General features: G+C 37.6%; 3 protein-coding genes across 4 annotated transcripts; 1 reads left to right on the top strand and 2 right to left on the bottom strand.

The window, feature by feature from the left end:
* Window positions 1-1,168: 1,168 nt before the first annotated feature.
* On the top strand, window positions 1,169-5,230 carry LOC149017538 (pyridoxal-phosphate-dependent serine hydroxymethyltransferase, putative (DUF632)). Of its 2 annotated transcripts, XM_089151861.1 has the most exons (4): window positions 1,169-2,351; window positions 2,454-2,650; window positions 2,834-3,057; window positions 4,040-5,230. In XM_089151861.1, exons 1-4 carry the CDS (start codon window positions 1,667-1,669, stop codon window positions 4,830-4,832), a joined length of 1,899 nt encoding a protein of 632 aa, XP_089007987.1. In that variant the 5' UTR covers window positions 1,169-1,666; the 3' UTR covers window positions 4,833-5,230. The 2 variants fall into 2 exon arrangements, with proteins under 2 accessions (XP_089007987.1, XP_089007986.1); XM_089151860.1 differs by having other exon boundaries at window positions 1,169-2,650.
* An 839-nt stretch (window positions 5,231-6,069) lies between these two features.
* On the bottom strand, window positions 6,070-15,635 carry LOC149017537 (synaptotagmin-1-like). The gene is made up of 12 exons (XM_089151858.1): window positions 14,872-15,635; window positions 12,721-12,819; window positions 12,555-12,605; window positions 12,339-12,462; window positions 11,389-11,507; window positions 11,123-11,224; window positions 10,361-10,435; window positions 8,510-8,586; window positions 8,173-8,419; window positions 7,744-8,094; window positions 7,114-7,245; window positions 6,070-6,822 (listed from the first exon to the last, which is right to left on the bottom strand). Exons 1-12 carry the CDS (start codon window positions 14,980-14,982, stop codon window positions 6,694-6,696), a joined length of 1,617 nt encoding a protein of 538 aa, XP_089007984.1. The 5' UTR covers window positions 14,983-15,635; the 3' UTR covers window positions 6,070-6,693.
* Window positions 15,636-19,028: 3,393 nt separating this feature from the next.
* LOC149017536 (uncharacterized) lies at window positions 19,029-20,658 on the bottom strand. The gene is made up of 2 exons (XM_089153005.1): window positions 20,635-20,658; window positions 19,029-20,474 (listed from the first exon to the last, which is right to left on the bottom strand). Exons 1-2 carry the CDS (start codon window positions 20,656-20,658, stop codon window positions 19,029-19,031), a joined length of 1,470 nt encoding a protein of 489 aa, XP_089009131.1.
* Between the last annotated feature and the right edge of the window lie 302 nt (window positions 20,659-20,960).

The following is a 20,960-nucleotide window of genomic DNA, read 5'->3' as shown; positions in this document are numbered from 1 at the left end:
GCCCTCACCCTAAGGGTCCAATTGCGTACTGAAACCCTTTGACTGCGCCATCTAAAACTGAACCATACCACACGGTTCAAAATTCGGTACAATATGTACCAAAATCAAATTTCTTCAATACGGTTCCGGTTTCAGGTACTCATATCGTCGGTATGTATTGAAACCGTACCGAATTGGTACCGTACCAAACTAAGGGATATAAATATAATTTTACAATTAAAACACTTTACATCTACCATATCCCTAATTCTATGTTTCAATTTTTCGTCCTTCATTCCTTTTATTAGATTTATTTGCTTTGTCTCTATTAATATCATATTCTATCGATTGTTTGATTGCAATTTCATTATGATCTTAATGAACTAATAACAAAAGTGGCATGGGTTCATTTGTACCAAAATTATACCACACTAGCTACCGAATTTAAACCGTTTTTCTGCACTTATTTAATACCGAAACTCTATCAAACCTTTTTACAAATACTGAAACCATACCATATAAAATTGGATGGTACGATTCTGATTTTCCGAATTCAAAGTTGATACAATGATACGTACCAAATTACCGAAACCGTACCATTTTTCCCCCGAAAGGTTGAGATGTAAATATCTAAGGTTCGCCGCTCTAAGCTTCTAACCCAATTTCCAAGATGTAAACCGCATTAGTTTTACAGTTATCAAAAAGAAAATTAAATTAATTATCATTTTAATTACCCATAAATTTGTTTTGTTTTGTTTTGGTAGAATTTTATTACCATAACGGTTTTTTTTTTTTAAATAAAATTTTTATTAAAAAACGGAAGAAAGTACCGAAAAAACCACCCAGTTGGCAACACTATAACGTCCATTTGAGTCCTCAACTAAAATGACCCAGAAAATATTCCTCGTTTAAATGACATTCCAGAATAGAAGTGATATATACCGAATTTATCTCGTATTCCCGTTGAAAAGTGGATCAGACGTTACTAGCCCCTATACAGGGGTGAATCTGTAAGAATCATGAATGGTCTTTCGGGGAATTAGATAGATGTTAGGGGTATTATAGTACGTGAAGCTTTCCATATAAACTAATGTTTTGCACCCTGCCCGATACGAATCTTCACTCTTGTTCTGTTCTTCGGTCGCTCTCTCCCTCTCACACCACCACATGCGGTCCAACTACGTTTAGTAGCAGAAAATGGTAGAAGCCAGTGTTGTCTCAGAGCCCCAGATAGACAGATACAACTAAAAAGACAAGGATTCTCAAGATTCATCAAAATAGCTTTTAAGGCTTTTATTTAGATGAAAAGAAAAGGGTGAAAACTGTTGATGGGTTTGTAGTTTTTTTAAGAGTTTCTTGGGCGAAGAAGAAAAAGAGACGAGAGAGAGAGAGAGAGAGAGGCTTTCTAGGTGGAAGAGAAGGGAAAGTCATGCGAGAAGAAATCCAAGCCCATTTCGTTTGTTGATGCAGCTTTGGAAAGAAACAGAAAAACAGAGTAGACATGCATTTGCAATAGAAAGTAGATAGTACCAATGGAAGTTTGAGGAGGAAAACAAAAACAGAGATCAGTGTTAAACAAGAAGAAGATGAGAAAACCAGTTCTTGGTAGAAACAGATCACGGTGATCAGGAGCCATTTTACTATTCTGAGAGGGAGGAAATAACACAGAGGAGAAGAAAACAAAAGGATGGGTTGCTGTTATTCAAGAGTAGAGAAAGAAGAGATAGTTTCGCGTTGCAAGGCACGAAGAAGATACATGAAGGAGCTTGTGAAGGCTCGTCAGGCATTCTCTGTAGCACACAGCCTGTATGTGCGGTCACTCAGAGGTACTGGTTCGGCTCTGCTTCAATTCGCCAGCGTTGAAACTAATCTTCACCAAAGCAAATACGATCTCCAGAACCGGCTTCCACTGCTCCCTTCACCACCTCTACCACGGCCAACGCCGCTACCGCCTCCACCTCCTTCGATGAGTCCCAGCTCCGACAACTGGACATCTGTCACCGCATCTCCTGCTCTGCCTCCTCCGCCTCCACCACCTCATTCCTCAAGCTGGGATTTCTGGGACCCATTTCAACCTTCATCGTCTAGGTCCGTTACAGAAGAAGAATGGGAAGCCACTACTGTGACCACCGGATCCGAAGTCGCCACCGCTCATGTTTCAGCCAGTGTTGCGGCTCCGCCTTCTGTTGTTAGTGGGTTTTCAAAGGACTCCACAAGCGAGCTCGCTATGGTGGTTTCAAGGAACAGCAAGGATCTTTTTGAGATTATCAAGGAGCTTGATGAGTATTTTCTCAAGGCTGCGGATGCAGGGTCTCATGTCTCATTGATCTTAGAAGCTTCAAATTTTAATCTTTCTACCCAGAAAACAACTGGTTGGTGGTCCTTTTTGTCTTTATTGGATCTCTGCAGTTATTATTGCTTTAATACCCTTCTAAACCTAATTGCTTCTTCTTCTTTTTTTATGGAATTTGCAGGTAAAGTGTATAACTGTGGAAAGAATCTGAGTCCTTTGTGGACCTGGGGTTCGAATTCAAAATCAAGCGGTTTAGGTAGATTGGAAGAAGAGGTGATTCGAGTTGATGGCGGTGGTGGAGGTCTTCATACCAGCAGTCACTCTTCCACCATTGAGCGACTCTACGCTTGGGAGAAGAAACTATTTGAGGAGGTCAAGGTAGTTCTTCCTGCGTTCCCTTTATTTTCCTGGTGGGAACTCCAAATTTGTATCCCCTTTGGAATAAAGGGCCCATCTTTATTGCGCTTTTCCCCACTTTTTTCGAACACTATTTTACTGATTTTGTACAAGAACTGATACAGAGTTCACTTTTTCTTTTTCTTTTTCTTTTTGGCATTACAGGATGCTGAGAATATGAAGATAGAGCACAAAAAGAGGGTGGCCCAGTTGAGGAAGCAAGAGGTGAATGGTTCTGACTATTTGAAAACTGAGAAGAACAAGAAAGAGATCGAAAAATTGGAGTCTAGATTGATTGTAGCTGCTCAGGCCATAGAGACTACGGCTGCTGAAATCGTAAGATTGAGGGAAACAGAGCTCTATCCGCAACTCCTCCAACTTGTGAATGGGTCAGTGTTCTTGACCTTGTTCACATTCTGTTTGACTATGTAGTTGACCTTACTGATTTATCCTGCAAAAAAGTAGGCCATAGAAATCAGACTTGTCAAAGTCAACTCTAATGTTTTTGTGTTGACCCACCTGAGAACAAATTTGACTTTGACTGGTTGTTTGAAGCTTGCTGTTGCTTCTGTTTCATTTGCCACCTTGTTCAAGTTATTAAAAAATAATCATAAAAGAAAAACAGAAGAAAAAGAGTGGCTCTGAAGAGTCAAGTGGCCCAACCGTAGGAACTGCAGGATTAGTAAGAAGTTGTGGTGGGTAGAAAATTAGAGATAGTAAAAGACATGGATGGAGGTGACTGGTTGTTTGAAGCTTGCTCTTGCTGCTTTTTCTCTTGCCACCTTGTTCAAGTGATTAAAAATAATCATAAAAGAAAAACAGAAGAAAAAGAGGGGCTCTAAAGAGTCAAATGGCCCAATCCTATCCCGTAGGAACTGCAGGATTAGTAAGAAGTTGTGGTGGGTTGAAAATTAGAGATAGTAAAATCCTTGGATGGAGGTCTTATAATCATAGCATCTCTGCTATTTGTTTCTTACATCATAAAACCTATACATGCACAACAAGAGCACTCTGTAATAATAAAAACTGCCAACGATATAAAAATAGGACAGGACAGTTGTGTGAATTTAGTTGAGATTCAGGGTAGATTGGATCCCAAAATATTTAAATAAAGCTTGTAACTAAATCTACTTGCACCTGCCTGTGTATTGTTGCTTCTGTCCCCTCTCTGTGTGTGTACCCCATAGCTGGGATTTGGGATTCGAACAACACTCTGTTGTATACTTCTTAGTTATGGTACTACTTTGTGGCTTTGAATCTTCTATTCAACCTTGTTGTTTTGATGGCTGTTTCTGTTGATAACTTTATTTTACATAAATTGATGTTTGCATGAACCAAAGACATATGTTGATGCAATTATCGGATTTGCAGATTAATGTCCATGTGGAGAAGCATGTATGAATGTCACCAGGTCCAAACGCATATCGTGGAGCAGCTGAAGTTCCTCAACACAACCATGGTAACTACAGACCCAACTTCGGAGATTCTGCGGCAATCCACTCTTCAGCTGGAGCTTGAGGTCCAGCAATGGCACCAAGCCTTCTGCAATGTTGTCCACTCCCAACGAGAGTACATCCACTCGCTTACAGGGTGGCTCCGTCTCAGTCTATTCCAATTCAGCCATGATCCACTGACTAATCCAAAACAGAACTCAGGGATCTACTCTCTCTGCGAAGAATGGCAGCTAGCAGTGGATAGGATTCCAGATAATGTGGCCTCTGAGGGAATCAAAAGCCTCTTAACTGTTATCCATGCTGTTGTGGTTAAACAGGCTGAAGAACAGAAGCAGAAGAAGAAATCGGAGGCTGTATCCAAGGAGCTTGAGAAGAAAGGCGGGGAACTGAAGTCTTTAGAATGCAAGTATGGCCCATTTTCAATATCTGAAAGTGAAGTTCACAGTAGACGACGTGACCCAGTGGCAGAGAAGCGAGTGAAGGTGGAAATATTGAAAACGAAAGCAGAAGAAGAGAAGACAAAGCATGAGAAGTTGGTCACTGTTACTAGGGCAATGACACTGAATAACCTGCAAATGGGGTTACCAAATGTGTTTCAGGCAATGACTGGTTTCTCTAATGTATGCATACATGCATTCGAATCTGTGTCCAACCCGAAGACTAATCAGCTAGGAAGTGACCTGAAGATGTTATTACCTTGCTCTGGTTGATGACAAGTTTGAAGGAATGGGTCTGTGTGTACAGCGAGGTGGAAGTGAAACCAAGATACTAACAGCATCATGAGGCATTCCCCAACCTGAAAGGGATGAAGAGGAGGCTTACCCTTAAGAGTGGTATGACAGAATGGAGATGATTGAGTGGGTTTGAGTTGTAATTAAAGGTCTAGCAGAAGTGAAGTTTTGTGTTTGGTTTTGTTTTGTTTTCTTTAAGTAAATAGCTATCCTTTCATCCATGTGATGGGGTGGATTTTATATTTCAAGTGAGGTTTCTCTCTTCCTGGAGGTGTAGTTTATGGTTATTAACTATGGGAAAAATGGTATATGATACAAGCTGTTGCAGGCCCTGCAAGATATTACGTTTACATGTAGGTACAACCGGATTCCAACCAAATTAACACCATTAACTACAGTAAAGTGTATTTTTCAAATTTCAAACTTGAATAGAATAAAATGTCCCTCAGCTTGTTTAGGGCCTGTTTGGTTACATGAGTCGGGAGATTTCAAATATCTAGAGATTTCAAATCTATAGACTTCAAATCTATGGAGTTATAATTTATAAAATTAAGTGTTTGTTGTAGAATAAGTGAATTCATCCAAAATTTATTTGATCGACATGATTTTTGAATGTACAATTGTATAGCTTTTTTGACCACACACTAAAACGGAGATTTCTGATCTAGAGATTTTTACACCAACGGGTATAATTCTCAGATTCATGAATCCAGGGATTTGAAATCTCTAGATTCATGTAACCAAACAGGCCCTTAATACTTTAAATTAAAATATTCTTTTAGTACAAATGTTAGTGAATTTGGATGGAATATGCAGCATGAAACAGTGGATAGAATCACAGGGAGTTGATTTGGGATTCACCCCGTCAGGTCTGTGCTCCCGATGGCTTTACCACCACAAATCTTGTAGTCCCACAGGTAAAAAATAAAAAAATAAACCCATCACCCAACTCCTGGTCCCTGTATTTATGATGGTAAAGCTGACCGGTGAACACAAAACGGGTAGTCAATCCGGACTCGATTCAAGGGGTTATTATTTGTGGACTTCAAATCCCAAGAAAGATTGTCTGTCCAATCAACGAGTGAGCTGTCCACTTGGTAGCATGCATGAGGATCCAAGTGTACTTATCATTCATTTGTTTTTAACTTTTCTGTTTAGAGAAACCTTATCATGAAACATTCTGAATAAAACCATAAAACCAAATTCCGGTATGAATGATCAATTTATCCATTTTCAATCACAAATTCAATCATTTCATATCTGTCTATACCGAACTATAATGTTGTGCAGAGCCTGTCCATGGTACTCTTGTATTCTTTTTATCTTTTCCAACCACTGGATAGTACCCGTACAAGAACATGATTGAAAGCTTTTCATTCTTTTTTCAACCAAAAGGCTACCCACAGAAAAATCTTGGTTTACACTACTCAAGGCCCAAATATGACAATGTCTTTTACATTGACAGCTTAACTTTTGTTCCTCATAGAAAAGACAGCTTCTGGATCCACCTAAACATCTCAGCGTCTTTGAAGTTTCAGCACCAACTTCTTGACCTGGGTGTCACAAGTCTCTAATTCTAGTTCAAGTTCAAGTTCAGTGTGTATTTTTAGCAGATCATCAAATTAATATATTGTTAGATGGAGAGAAGCTGAAAATCGCACTCAACAGCCCAATTGGAAAAATTCTCTACAACTTTAGTTACAAATGTGGGGAAAGACAATTCTGGATTTCATTATTACTACTGTTGGAATGCACAAACAATCTGATTCAGTCTTGGGAAAAGGAAAAAAACACTAATGAAATGCCATTGATGCCAGTGACTTTCCAACCAAACTCACCATCACGATGTCCTCCACTGCAGCTCAATTTGGATTTTTCCATTCTTCGACTCAATGAGATGATATTTCTCATTGATTCTCTTGTTGTTGACAACATCAGCAAGGCCAATGTTGATGTAGCCAAGAGTTTCCTGATTGGACATGGAAAATTTTCCATTGAAATCAATCAATCAGTAAGAAAAAATAAAAATAAAAAGGAATAGAAGGCAGAGCTACATCCCACACCACTAGATACAGTAGGTGGAGGATTTTAACAAATGAGAAACCTCTTGAAATAGTCCTAGCTCAAAAATAGAAAACAAATATGTGATCAGTAGCTTTAATATAAACCTTTCCACCAGAAGCAAAACACATATCAATTCCACTAGGGATCTTTGTAATGTCCTCTGTAACTGAGAAGCCAAAAAGTGATAGTTTTGTACCTTGGGGTGAAGTAAACCCATCCTTGATGAGGTGCTGATTACTTCCACATGTAATTTATCATTAGTTGGTGGTTCCTCCAGTGTAAATGTAAACTCTTCGTCCCATCTTGGATCTCTGTTCTTCTTCATATGCTGTGGCAATACATGAAAGGAATATTAAACTAAGACAATATGACTATAACTACCAAAGCTGACTCAAATTTGTTTAACTTAATAACATCTCAAATAAGCAAAACTGACTTGAGAATTGCAAGGACAGAAAACTCAGGAGTCATCAACTTAAAATGGGTGAAAAAGCATCATAACCGAACTAATCAACAAGTCACAACCATAGATATTCAAAAAGGAATAAGGTAGATGAAAGAAAACATAAAAGAACATTAATACTTATTCAAAAACCAAAAGCAACGAAGGAAAACATAAAAGAACATTGATATATATTCAAAAACCAAAGCAACTGATGAAAAGGAAGCAGCACTGCAAAAGTGGGAATAGGAATAGTCTAGATTTTTTTTTTTTCACTTTTTCTTTTCTTAATTTTTCTTTCAGGGCAGACCTCTCAGACCAGTAGTTCCCATTTACTGCTACTATGCCAGTGGTACATTCACAATAAATTCACAATAAACTTGCCTTTGTTTTTCTCTCTTCTCCCCTAAAAAGGATCCTTGCGTAAGGATTTGTGTGGTGCTTTCCTTCAACATCCTGAGCTTCATGAATAATAACCACAAGCACACCCCCACCAGCTGGTGTTCCTTCAGGGGCCTTCTGCACTGTATTTGAATCTTCAAAATCTTTTGGGATATCCTCTTCTTTGAAAGGTTTGTATGTAACTTCAACAACAATCTGCCCGCGTGACTTTTCATTTTGAACATCATTAGGTTCCATAGTTTTAAGAAGATCAAGAGTCAGAACTTTCTGCTCATCAGGAGTCAGATCTTTTACAGGGATAGCATTCATACCCATCTTGTCATGTTTGCCAACCTAGGGAAAAGTAATAGCTTCAGCAATGCAAGAAAGCACAAAATTCAATAATAAAAAACAGATATATGGAATATATACCTGTTCCCAGTCATAAACACTGATCTCCAAAATTTGGGACTCTGGGTCTTTGATAACCATATTAAATTCCTCATTCCATTCAGGATTCAAGTTCTTATGTTTTACAGTTGTCTTCTTTGATGGAAGCTTATTCTCAGTGAGTTTCAGTTTAACATATGGATCTGATGCCCCAAGAAGGTCTTTCTTTCTCAGCTTCATCGCCCGTAGAACCTTCACATGGAGAATCCCAACAGGCCTCTTCATTGCTCTGCAAAATTCATTACAAGAATACTATGTCAAGGTTTTAGCCTGCTACAGATATAAAACATCATTTATATTAAATAAATACAGGGTTTACTTTGTCGGATCCAAAATTGGGACTTCCAACGTTTTGGGCCATAGATACATATTCGCAGCCTGATCCTTGATTAGCTCCTGCAGGAAAATGCATTCTAAATGGTCATATGAGAAACCAAGAAATGAAAAAAAAAAAGAACATGAAAATTAAATTAAATATATTTAGAAAAAAAGAAAAATAAAAGAACATGATAATTAAATTAAATATATTTAGGAAAAAAAACATTCTTGCTTGTGATGAGGAGTTTTCAAGTTATATGACACAATGACATGCTGCATATCTCTGGGTTTACCTACAAGATCAGCTGATTCATTAATGACCCATTGGTATTCCCAGTAACACAATGTGAGTTCTCTAGATCAGACTGTCAAACCACATTCATAGTGAAGTTATCTTCATTCTTGCTCCTAAAATGAAAATTATCTGAACAAGAAGATTTTTCAGATTTTAAACATCTGATTTTTGTCCATGGATCCCCCCCCCGGAACTCACATGAAACAGTACTAAACTTAACACTCCGTAACATGGACAAAAAATCTCATCTTGCAATATTAATTATCAGTATGTTAAAGGTTATAAAATCATTCTTTTTGGCTTTTCTTCACCAGGTGAAGTATACCAAATGATCAAGAAGACAACAATATCAAACACAAAGTTGAAGCTGGAGATATTCCTAGATTCTCAGGCGCTACAATTATGTTGAAATTTAAACACTTATTTGAGCTTAGCTCAGCTCGTTATAGAGCTGAAACTAAAGATGATGGCAGCATAATTGGTCTTCTGGGCATAATGTGCTCCTAGATTGGTATGGAACCAACCAGAAGCCAATATCCAGGATCTACGATGAACTGGTAATATTCACAACCCCCCCCCAAAAAAAAAAAAAAAAAGAAAGAAGATGAACTGGTAAATTTGGTTAGGTCAACAAAGCGTTTTAGGCTAAAACTAGGGTGGGTTAGGGTTTGATGACAGAGTTATGCTGAGTGGAGGAGAAACCAACAGTTAAGATTTCTTGAAGTTTTACTGGTGGAATAGTGCTGGAAATGAAGAAGAAACAGAAAATTAGGCCAAGGCTTCTGGGTTTTTGAAAAGGGAATTTGGGGCTGAATTATTGATTGGATGGGGTATTAAATCAAAGGATTAGAAGAAGATAACCAGGGTTTGGATTTGAATAGTTGAAGATTGTCTTTATCTGGCAAGAATTTCCAGCAATTTGAATGACAATTCAAGATGATCACAAGTAGAAACTTTGTGCTTGCTTAAAGAAAAAGAAGAAAAAAATTTGTTTGTCCCGGGGGGGGGGTTGGGAAATGGGAGACAGTCTAATACAAGCTGCAGCAATAACCAGAGTAAAAACTCTTATTCATCAAATCATGGTTGGCTATTCAAGAGCTGCTGCATATATGTCTAGCCTAGTGCGTGGATAGACAAGTATGAATTCAAAGTTTAATTAGCATTCCTTAGCATTCCTGAGAGTACCAGGAGTCAAATTAGAAGCTAAGACTCAAAATCATACTGGATTCAGTATCAAATCCCCAATTAAATTACAACTCAAAATAAAATACAAAGTGAAATTTAGATAACTTAGTGTATGCCACAATGTTGGTGCTGGTTGGGGGGGGGGGGGGTGGAATTCTTTTACCTAACCTACCCTAGTACTTTGTCGGGGAGAGTCCCTACAACTGTGACTGGTTTTAGCCAGCCAACCTCACCAGTGTTGCTAATGCAAATTTGAAGAGGGAAGGAGATAACATATACCTTTCATCAACAAAAATTAATCGGATGGAAAAAAATGCAGTACTACAACAAGAAAAGAAAACAATATTCAGTTAAAATGGAGGCAGCGTATACCTGGACAAATCTGTACAAACCAGGAATTGACATAAGATCTGCACCCAGTAACTTCAGTCCAAAATCAACATGTGGCTGCAAGGAAATACCAATAATTATAGAGTCAAGAAAAGGCAATCAAATCAGGTGGCCAAACCTAGCATTTAGTCAGTCCAAGAGATGGGTGTTTCCTCAAAAAGAAATTCAAAATCCAGATAGGGTAAATTAAGTGAAACTCAATCAGTCAAGCCATCAAGAAAGAAAAAAATTCTTTTGTGGTGGCCTAAAATATGGGGAGGGTGTAGTATAGCATTTACTTTATCATTTTAGTTAAGTTAGTCTGCACATGGAACAGTTTCCTAGTCAGTATATGTTACACCGTATATATTCAGGATTGGTTTTGCCCTTAATTGTTATTGTTATTTGTCTAGTTGTTGGGCCTTTTATGCGAGGGATTATGGCCCTGTAAACAAGCATGGTAATCAGTAGAAACTTTTTCTGCTCAATCTGTGGATTTTAGGCTGCCTCAGTGGATTCATTCAGTATTTCATCTCTATATTTGTATGTGCTTCTTTTAGATTTTGTATGTGCAATCAGGTAGATTCCTTATTTCAGTTTCCTGCTGGAAACTCATCTTTGATGAAGATCCCAGGTTGAAACTTCTGGTGACAAGTACAGAAATCCTCTTTTTTCTTTTTTTTTTTTTTTTTTGTTGGGGGGGGGGTTGGTAACCAATTTTGAGTACTCCCAAAGTAGTATAATTGCTTGAATAATACAACAAACCTTCTCCATGAGTGACACTAAAATTTTGGCAAAACAAGGAAAGCTTGGAACCAATGGCTTCAAAGTAATACGTGGTGAAGCAAATACTTGTAGATCTACCACCTGAAACCCATGAGCAAAGCCTACAATCAATAACAATAACATAGAAAACCAAGTTTGCTTACGAGGGGAAGACTTGAAAACGTTAACTGAACTCTTCCAGTTCCATTCAGTTCTCTTTGAAAATTTTAGCTAAATTGCTTACATAGACAAACCATCCTCACTACCTGCACAGTTGCTTTCAGTCCAAATGCTTTAACAGCAACAGTGACATTAGGATTTGCAGCAAATTTTAGGGATGGTTCCATAATTAACTCCTTCTCCTCGGTAATGTAGACCTTCATACCTGAAGAGAAACAATTCACAGGATATGAATGCAATTTCATTGAAAATTGAATGAAATATAGAAAAAGATAGAAAGGTAATACCACACAAGCAAAAATACGCAAACCAATGTCTCCAAAATATGAGTTTTTTCACAAGTAAAACGATCTCTGTCTTTTCAAATGCACAATTTATGCATCTAAAGCTTTAAAATTTGAATCAAAATTCTTTTTGCTAAAGTCTAAGTCACAATTTTTACAACCATAAGGACTTGTTTACATATAAACTCCTTTAAGCATTGCACTTTTTGACATTATGCTTTCAGAGTTTCAAGCTACCTTAAAGAGAAGGATTTCCAATTTTATATAAAAACAACAGTAAACATAGTCATCTCTCTCAAGGGCAGGACTCTGTTCAGAGATTCATCTTACTGAGGGAGAAAAAATGGATGAAAGTATTAAAAACAAATTGATGAATAGAATTGTTATTCCAAGTAGAGCTTAGCCTTGTGAAAGATATTTACTTTCCCTTTCCCCTCCACCGAATTATTTAGGTTTCCTCAAGCTGCAAACACCGATCTCCACTCTGGTATTGGGTTTGATGCAAATTGACCAGAAGTGGAATGACTAATGAGTGAAAAACAACTTAACCATCTAAGTATCACCTGGTTAAAGGCTTAAAACTTGGTTTCCTCCTTGAAGTATCAATCTGGTGGACGAGAACCAATAGTAGTTGTGATCTTTGATAGAGTTTGCAATAAATCTATAATCTATATAAATGAGTGTGCTTTTGATACGAGCTATAAGAACAGCTTATATATAATCTACTTCAGAGCAGCATGCAACCAACGTACCTTGAAAAGTTGGTGGCAGAGAGCCTAATGTAAGTGCTTCGAATTCGACTGAGTCAATTTTGTATTTTGGAATTTGTTCAGCAATTATGGGCTTGGCAATATTCTTTACAGTCTTGCAGATAGCCTAAATAAAGAGTACATGCAATTAATAACTCAAAAACAGTAAAAGAGAAACATCTTGGCACCAAAAATTTAAACATTTAAACATGCAATTACCTTGTCCAAATAAGGCCACATAATTCCAATGAACTTATTTAGCCAGTCAACCTTCAGATGAAATCAAAAATAAAATAGAAGTGATAATTAGAAACTACACTATTCAGGCAGTTCTCATAAAAAAAAAACACACTTTGAGTAATAAAGTAGGTAAAATGCAACATACACGATCATAATCTGGATTTTTCACCCAAAGAGGTATTTCTGGAAGCAATCGCTGCAAAGTTTCTGAGTCTTGCTCCACCAGCGGACGAATTACAGGATCCTGATTAATTCAAGATTCAAAATACAGCTAGAGTAAGCCATAAAAAAATGCTCCCAAGAAACTAACCAAACTTCATTATTCTTTTCCCTTTGTTATACATAGGTAAACTTCAACTGAAGCAAGGAGAACCAAATGCACAAAGGGGGACACAGGACAGGAAGATCCGTAGTTTTAAAATAATGAAAACCAGGACTCTCATCATCATCATCATCATCATCAAACCTTTATAGTAAGCATAAGAGCCAGGCTTTTCTCTTCTTTGTTAGCCACCCCAGATGGGAATGTGGAATTTTAAAATTAAAAGTTAAAATTATTTCTCCAAGTGCCCAGGTCAAGTATTAAACCCCAAAACAATAAGCATGCTATACCTGAGGCAATGTTCCTCTATGTTTCATAGCATCAGGTGGCAGTTAGCCCAAATAACAAAATAAAAAAGAAATTCCATTCAATACACAAGCAGAAATCCTTGAGAAGGAAGCCATACCATCTTTGACAAAATAAAACACCATCCAAACTAATTAATTACATGGCTTAGATGAATCCTACCCTGCAATTCACTCTATGTATGGCAATTATTGGCATTAATTCAGGCCCCATGCCTTATCTCACTAATTAACACGAATTCTTTACTGTCTTCTTTCCATTGTCCTTCTGGAGCCTCCATTCTTCACGGTGTTATACACTTATACCTTTCCACTAATGCTGCATCTATAAGGCTCTTGTTATGGAACCCCCAAATGGTGATAATACTAGATTACAACTAACACCTATTCTTTTCCACATTGCAAACCCCATAGGGCCCAATTCTTTTTTGACAGTTTGACCCCGAGGTCCCTCCCATGTGAGAATTTTCAGCCCATACTGAATTGGCTAGGAAGCAAAACAATGCATAAAATGACTATGAAGGGCTGTATGGATATGCGACTGGATCATAGATAGGACGGATAGCGAATGAATTGGGGCTTAAAATTGACATATGGGCAATCCAGATATTAGCTTCTCTGTCCAACAGTTGCAATGGGCAGCAGCAGCATCCTGAAAATAGACGCATTTGCTTTCAGGTTCCTTTTTGAAACATCACCAACCAGGATGAACCTTAAACTTCTCTTTTTCTCTAGAAAGGTACAAAATGCTGGCAATACACAATTTATCTTTCACCACTAGTTCAGAGAGTTTTTTTTATTAAATCCAGGGCTAATGAAATTTGATGAGTGCAGACTGAATTGGCTAGGTAAAATTTGTGTACGATTTCATAGCATAATTGCCAAAACATAAAAACTAAACTATTTACCTTTTAATAATTTCCTATACACAAGAGTAAAGACATTCAAGTGAACCATGGTTAAAAATCTTGCCCTCAGTTTATTTCAATACAAGCCTCTCTCCTCAGATTTTATCAGCAGCAAAGTGATGACACACTCAAGCGTGAGAAGAAATGAGCAACTGGACTACACACTGATGAACTAGAAACGACTAACTGGCTAAATCTGACTTCCTCTCCACTGCCAAGAACCCCAAAGCAGAAAAGAGCAACAAATTGGATCAAAAAGCCCAAGAATATAGAGAGTGATTTTTTGTATATCAAAGCTATAGTTTGTTTCTTCTTCCCACATCCTGTACAATTACATCTGCAGTACTCCCTAGTCCATATAGCCCTTAACTAATATGTTCTTGTTATTCATCAGTACACTAAGGAGAAAACATGTCGTGCCTAATAAAGTCAAAAATCATTTTGTGGAACCTGCGAAAGCCAACTGGCCAGAGCTTCTCCAGACCCCAACTATGACCGAAGAAAGACAAACAATCCTTCGAGATTAACCCACAAACTTTCAGAAATAATACCAAGTGTTTATTTCCTTGAAACTTTTAACCCTGTTTTAATTTAAGTGCATGTAAACACAAAATTTTCAAAATAAAGTATTCTGAAGTCTGAAACAGATCAAACAAACCAAAACAGAAACAATAACAAAAACATCCAGAGAACAAAATATTGTCTTTATCATTCAAAACGGTGATACAAGTAGAAGATGAAGAGAATAGATAGAAACTGACCTTCACATCAGTAGGTTCGAAGTAGATGAAGAGAAAATAGCCAATTACGAGTCCAATGGCAATTCCCAAACCTAAGCCGAAAAACCCAAATATAGTACTGAAGAAACCCATCTGTAATCTCCTTCAGGAAAAAAGAGTATAATCAAACAGAAACCCACTTTTCCTTTTCTCGAAATGTGCATCACCTAACATCTCCCAAGAAAACCAAAACCGCAAAAAAAAGGACTAAAACCCATCTGCAGTACTCTCTCAGATCAGCAACAGAAACCTTCAAAACTGATGAAAATAGAGAACAGAAAGAAAAGGAAACGACAAGCTTGATCCGTTTCGATCTGTATTATCGTCTCATAAAAGAGCATTTATTCAAACTCAAATCTTCCCTTCAACGTCCCATGTGATCCGGTAAGTTGTAAAAAGAAAACCCAAACGCGCAACCCGGGAATAAGATATGTCGGTAACGCAGTAATGGGAAAGACAAGATTTGTACCAGAACCGTTTAATGTTCGATTTATTTCCCCCTATACTGATCTCCTTCTTCCGCTACCATTTTGTCACCTTTCTTGGATATTTTAACCCTACTTGTCTCCACAGCAATTACCAATTCCAGATTTAACGTTTCGGCTTCCATCAAAAACCGCAACCAGTATCATATCTGTGCTGACGAATATTGAAATGCTTCTGAGACGTTGAAATCACGCATTTGTTGTTTTCGGATCAAGGAAACGAGACCGTCGCTCTGCTTAATTGGTTCTCACGAACGTGCCCTTATCCGCTTAATCCGTTTTTATTAATTTAAGCTAATTTGGAAGTTTCCAAGTGTACCACTTGCGGCCTTGCCCTAGTTTTTTTGGATTTTTTCTTTTTTTTTTAATGTTTTTCGTTCTTGCCGTTAAAAGTCTTTTTCAACGTACGGATGAGATCGTCCCGGGCATTATGATATGCCAGGTGGCTCCACTCACGTACCGTTGACGGATAGATTAGCAGACTAACTGTCATAGTGAAGTGTGAAACTTCACTGCGCACAGTTCAAATCTTCCTGGCATTTATTTATGCTTCAACGGTTATCAAGTTTAGATTTTTTTTTTTCGGTAAAGTTTTAAGATCTCACCATCCATACTGAGACGTAGTATTTCATCCCGCTTGAAATTTTTTTTTTTTCTGTAGAAATACACTAATTTAACCAACAGTATGAAAACTCGTGGTAGAATCAAGGTGCAATGTTTGGGCAAAATTCGTTGAGTTCACAAGGGGGTGAAGCTGGAAAATCGGTGAATTTTGCAGATATTTTGGCCAAAATATTGGTTAGTTTTGTCTAGATTTCGACCACTAATTTCAATGATATTTTAGGTCATTTTGAGTCTAAATTTGGTATATAACATAATTTGATGTTAATAAACCCATTATACTCGCCTAACGCATATTCGCTTCCTAGTAGTTGAAACCAACAAAGTCGTTAGCTAGGGTGAAGAGGTCATCTCAAGAGAGCATATTAATATCCCCATCCCCCGGCTTAATATAGCACATTTGTACCAAAAAAAAAAAAAACACACTATAAATTGTAAATTTGAATTATTTCATCTACATTATTCTATGCAAATTCTCCTCTCTAACCACATTTAGCATATTATCTTATGAGGCTTAAATCATTGAGAGATAATTGAAAAGATTACCCATTAGACTTTGAAGATTTCACTATAGAATCCTTTCATAATTTAAGTTGTTTCTATAAATTATTTCATGTATATACTATTCCATAACCACATTTGGCGCAATAACTTTTGAGACATTAATAAGGATAAAATAATAGCACACTGGGTTCAGCCACGATCAGGTCAAGGATCTTGGTCTAGGCTAATTTAAGGGATGAATCAATAAATGGCGTAAGTGTGAGGAACTTGATGTTATACATGGAAACTGCAACTGATTTCGAAAGAAGGGGGAAATATCTCTGCACGCTGAAACGTAATTGTTTTCTTTTAGAGCTGAGACGTATATGAAGTATTTTCTTTAAGGTATTTAGACACCCCAAATTGTGCAGCTCAACTCTCTTCAGCAAGGTACCTCCAGTTGACCTCCCTACAGGAAAGTGCCACTCAAATGGCATCTCCACGTATTCACCAGTAGTGGGCTTTCTAAAATAGGGCCATGCATGACACTCAAATGGCATCTCCACGTATTCACCAGTGGTGGGCTTTCCAAAATAGGGCCATGCATGACACTCAAATGGCATCTCCACGTATTCACCAGTGGTGGGCTTTCCAAAATAGGGCCATGCATGACACTCAAATGGCATCTCCACGTATTCATGACACTCAAATGGCATCTCCACGTATTCATGACACTCAAATGGCATCTCCACGTATTCATGACACTCAAATGGCATCTCCACGTATTCACCAGTAGTGGGTTTTCCAGAATAGGGCCATGCATGACAAATTGGGTCTTCCGGATCAAAGCCCACGGCCCAAGTCCCAAGTCATATATATAGGGTTCAGGCAAATTAATAATACGTGGGCTCTTACTATATATAAACCATATAATCAGATCCTCTCAACCCGATGTGGGACTAAATAAAACCATGGATAAAAGACACAATTAAAATAAATATTTATATAAAGTTTTAAACATATTTACAACACTCCATTATCGTTATTCAATTAAGCTCTACAATTAGCCAAAGCTCTATGGTGATCCATTATTGACTTAACCTTTGGAGGTGGTTTCTCGACCACTGAGTAAGCCTGCTTTTAATCTTATTTTACAAGCACGCATTGAGGATTAAGCAATTTTTAGACACATTAGACCTAAATCACAAATATATAATTGAGAAGATTGTCCATTAATTTTGAAGATTTTGTTACAAAATGTCTTAATAATTTGAATTATTTATATAAATTATTCTATGTAGATTCTCCTTCACATTTGACACATTTTATTTTGAGGCTTGCATCATTCGGGCATAATTGGTAAAATTGTATATTGACCTTGAAGATTTCGTTATAGAATTGTGAGAAAAATACTGTGAAAATTCGAGATATCGGTTAATTTTCGGTGATTTAGATTACAAAAGAAGAAAAAAAATCGGTGATTTATCGCGATAAATCGGCGACTTCGACGGATTATTTTTCTATGGATAGAACGACAACCCAATTAATTACGGATCGAAAAGTGAGGGTTAAACGAGACAGGACACTAATCTAACCTTTTGTGCCAAGAAGTCGGCAATGTTACTTTGCTTCCTTGAAAAATGTTGGAAAGTACATAAAATGAATTACTACTCATTACTAATAAATCCTCCATAACTGCTACAATGGGCTTAAATTTTCTCCGGCAGAAAAAACACATTAATTAAGGGGGAAGTTTTACTTTGAGTAAAGTTCAAAAATAAAATCTTAACTACTTTTGTCTGAGGATTGTAATATAATTTAAGAAAAGCAGTTGCCCTTCTATTTTTCTTCGGTAGTAAGTTTTAGAGGTTGAGATTGTGGAAACATGACAAATTGACAAGTGGGTATTTAAGTCATATCAACTATTAGATTGGTTATGATCTAGTAGCTTATGGGTTTTATTAAAAAAAAAAAAAATACAATTGGCATAGAACCTATTGATATTTATAAATACTAATTGAAAGCACTGATATGATAATGAGATGAGCCATAGTAACATTCTGACCCTGGCTTTGTTCATCTCAGATAACTACGGACGATCAATGGCTTCAGAAGAGAAGACTTTATCCTACTCCTGCCGACAGTCATTTTCACTGTAACACAATGAAGACACCTAGCAGTGGCAGCAAGATTGAGTAACAGAACTGGAGATTGGAGTCAAGTCTACTTTTTTCCAAATTTGGCTTCTACAGCGCCTCCATTAATCTAACAGTTGAATCTTTTCTCTCTTTACATGGACACCTTTCAAACATATGTGGACCTCATTGAGAACCGATGACAGCGTCACCTTCAAATCTTGAAAGCAAAACATGGTGAAGGCGAACGAGTCTCCCAGATCCACTCCTTTAACAACACCTTTCATGAAATGACCAAAAGGAAACAAATGAGCCGACATGTAAACACCTTTCATGGGGCTTCGTTGGATAATGTGGATTGTGGACCTACCTACCGTTACAATCAATTTTTTTTTTTTTTTGGTAAATACTTTCATTAAGGCTGGGCAGAAGCCAAGGCTGAAGGAAATAGCCAAGGAGTGGAAAGCGGCCAAACTGTCGAGCCCGCAATCGACAGGGCCTTCCTTGCTAGGACATGAGCAATTACATTGTTCAACCTAGAGATAACATCAAACCTACAGTCAAGGAAATCAGTTTGAATTTTCCGAATATCCATAAGGATAGGATCAAGGATCCAAGGTATCTCACTCACCGGATTCTGAATAAGTCTAATGAGCTGAGTGCAATCAGATTGAAACACCACACGCTCGAAACCTTCTCCAATAGCATCTATCATAGCTGATCTGAGTGCTAATGCTTCACCAAGTAAGGGAGTATCAAATTGAGTGTGTGCTGAGACAGCTTTTATCATGACTCCAATGCTGTTGTAAAACACATAGCCCAAGCCCATACGATGATGGGCTTTAAGAAGAGATGCATCACTTTGGATTATATAGTAGTCCATGGGTATGGCTGGATCAGAAGTGGTCCTTGACATTTGAACTTCATTAGCTCTTTGCACAGATGTCCTGCCAACAGCACCCTCTTTCACTTTCCAGAATTGTCGATGCAGATCCTCTGCTCTAGAAACCACCTCAGTTGGAGATGTTGTCACCAAGTTGAAGATATACTCATTTCTAGCAATCCAGATTTCCCAACAAATAAAGAAAAGCAGACTCAATACTTTTCTGGCTTCTAGTTTATCACGTGGAAGAACTCTCTGCACAGCTTCCAGCCATGTAGCCATTTGAAGTTGCTGGTTGTCTGGTGGTTTATAGGAGAAAGTGCTAGCAAACCATACCTTGCGTGCAAAGGCACATTCTAGAAAAATATGTGCTGTTGATTCTAGCTGCTGACAGCCTCTTGAGCATAAAAAATCTCCAACCATCTGTCTCTTCTTCAAATTTTCACCAGTGGCCAAACCTTCAGCACAAGCTCTCCACATTAAAGTTCTGATTTTTGGAAGAGAATGTGCTTTCCAAATCATATTCCAGGTAAAATGTGTGATGGTTTTCCAATATGGGATACGAGAGGTAGAAGGCTGTTGTGTTCCTTCCTGAATCATGCTATTAGTTAAAGCATGGTAAGTAGATTTAACAGAGAATCTACCTGTGTTTGCAGTTCCCCAAACCAGTGTATCAGCAGTGGGAAAAAGACCAAGGTGGATGCAGCGTACAGCAGCGGCATCTTGCGGGTGTAGATATAAGGTTAACAGCTCCTCTTTCCAAGATCTTTGTTGTTCATCGATGAGATTGGCCACCCATATCAGAGAACATTCACCCTGTTTACCATATCTCAATTTCCCCCCCGGTGTATTAGGAAGCCATCTATCCTCCCAGATCTTTATTTGGGAGCCCTGACCAACTTTCCATCTCAAATTTTCTTCTAGGATCTGTTGACCTTCTATTAGACTTCTCCATGCCCAGCTTGGGTTGTAACCTATCTGTGCATGTAAAAAATCAGAAGTTGGGAAGTAAATACTTTTGATAAACTGAGCCCACAGGGTGAATGTTTATGGTAAGGAAATTTCAATGAAATAATTATGGTAAGGAAATTTCAATGCAACCAATCCATTCACCAATCTTACTCCGATTCTTAATAACTTGTGGGCCTGCGATTAGGCCCATCGTATTAACTATTAATTGGGCTGGGTTAAGACATCATCCATAAATTTCTTTGGGCTTCTAAGTTTCTTTACAATTTGGGCTTGGGTTTATAAATAGCTATGACTTAGGGTTTTTAAACGCAAATATATATTCTTCTGTAACAGAACATTTGATGAGTTGTTTTAATAAAAATATAGTGAAAAATCTAATGTTGAATGTAGCTAGGTGAACCAAGGTAAAATCTTTGTCTCTTTCTTTAATGTTTTCTATTCGATTGTATGTAATTGATCTCTATACTCCTAACAAATTGTTACCTTACATTT

This window comes from Hakea prostrata, chromosome 4 (genome assembly GCF_041222555.1).
Source record: "Hakea prostrata isolate BN-2017 chromosome 4, UWA_Hpros_2, whole genome shotgun sequence".
Classification (NCBI taxonomy): Eukaryota; Viridiplantae; Streptophyta; class Magnoliopsida; order Proteales; family Proteaceae; genus Hakea; species Hakea prostrata.
Note: the sequence above shows the minus strand (reverse complement) of the source record. Positions and strands in the feature narration are given on the sequence as shown.

What these genes read in the sequence shown, in the direction of transcription:
- LOC149017538 (XM_089151860.1), top strand. Translation starts at nt 1,667, where the DNA reads ATGGGTTGCTGTTATTCAAGAGTAGAGAAAGAAGAGATAGTTTCGCGT. An exon ending in AACTATTTGAGGAGGTCAAG is followed by an intron (nt 2,651 to 2,833) that starts GTAGTTCTTCCT and finishes TTGGCATTACAG; the next exon opens with GATGCTGAGAATATGAAGAT. An exon ending in CTCCTCCAACTTGTGAATGG is followed by an intron (nt 3,058 to 4,039) that starts GTCAGTGTTCTT and finishes TCGGATTTGCAG; the next exon opens with ATTAATGTCCATGTGGAGAA.
- LOC149017537 (XM_089151858.1), bottom strand. Translation starts at nt 14,982, where the DNA reads ATGGGTTTCTTCAGTACTATATTTGGGTTTTTCGGCTTAGGTTTGGGA. An exon ending in GACTGAAAGCAACTGTGCAG is followed by an intron (nt 11,225 to 11,388) that starts GTAGTGAGGATG and finishes CATGGGTTTCAG; the next exon opens with GTGGTAGATCTACAAGTATT. An exon ending in TAGTGTCACTCATGGAGAAG is followed by an intron (nt 10,436 to 11,122) that starts GTTTGTTGTATT and finishes ATTTCCTTGCAG; the next exon opens with CCACATGTTGATTTTGGACT.
- LOC149017536 (XM_089153005.1), bottom strand. Translation starts at nt 20,658, where the DNA reads ATGGGCCTAATCGCAGGCCCACAA. An exon ending in GCCTAATCGCAGGCCCACAA is followed by an intron (nt 20,475 to 20,634) that starts GTTATTAAGAAT and finishes TTACATGCACAG; the next exon opens with ATAGGTTACAACCCAAGCTG.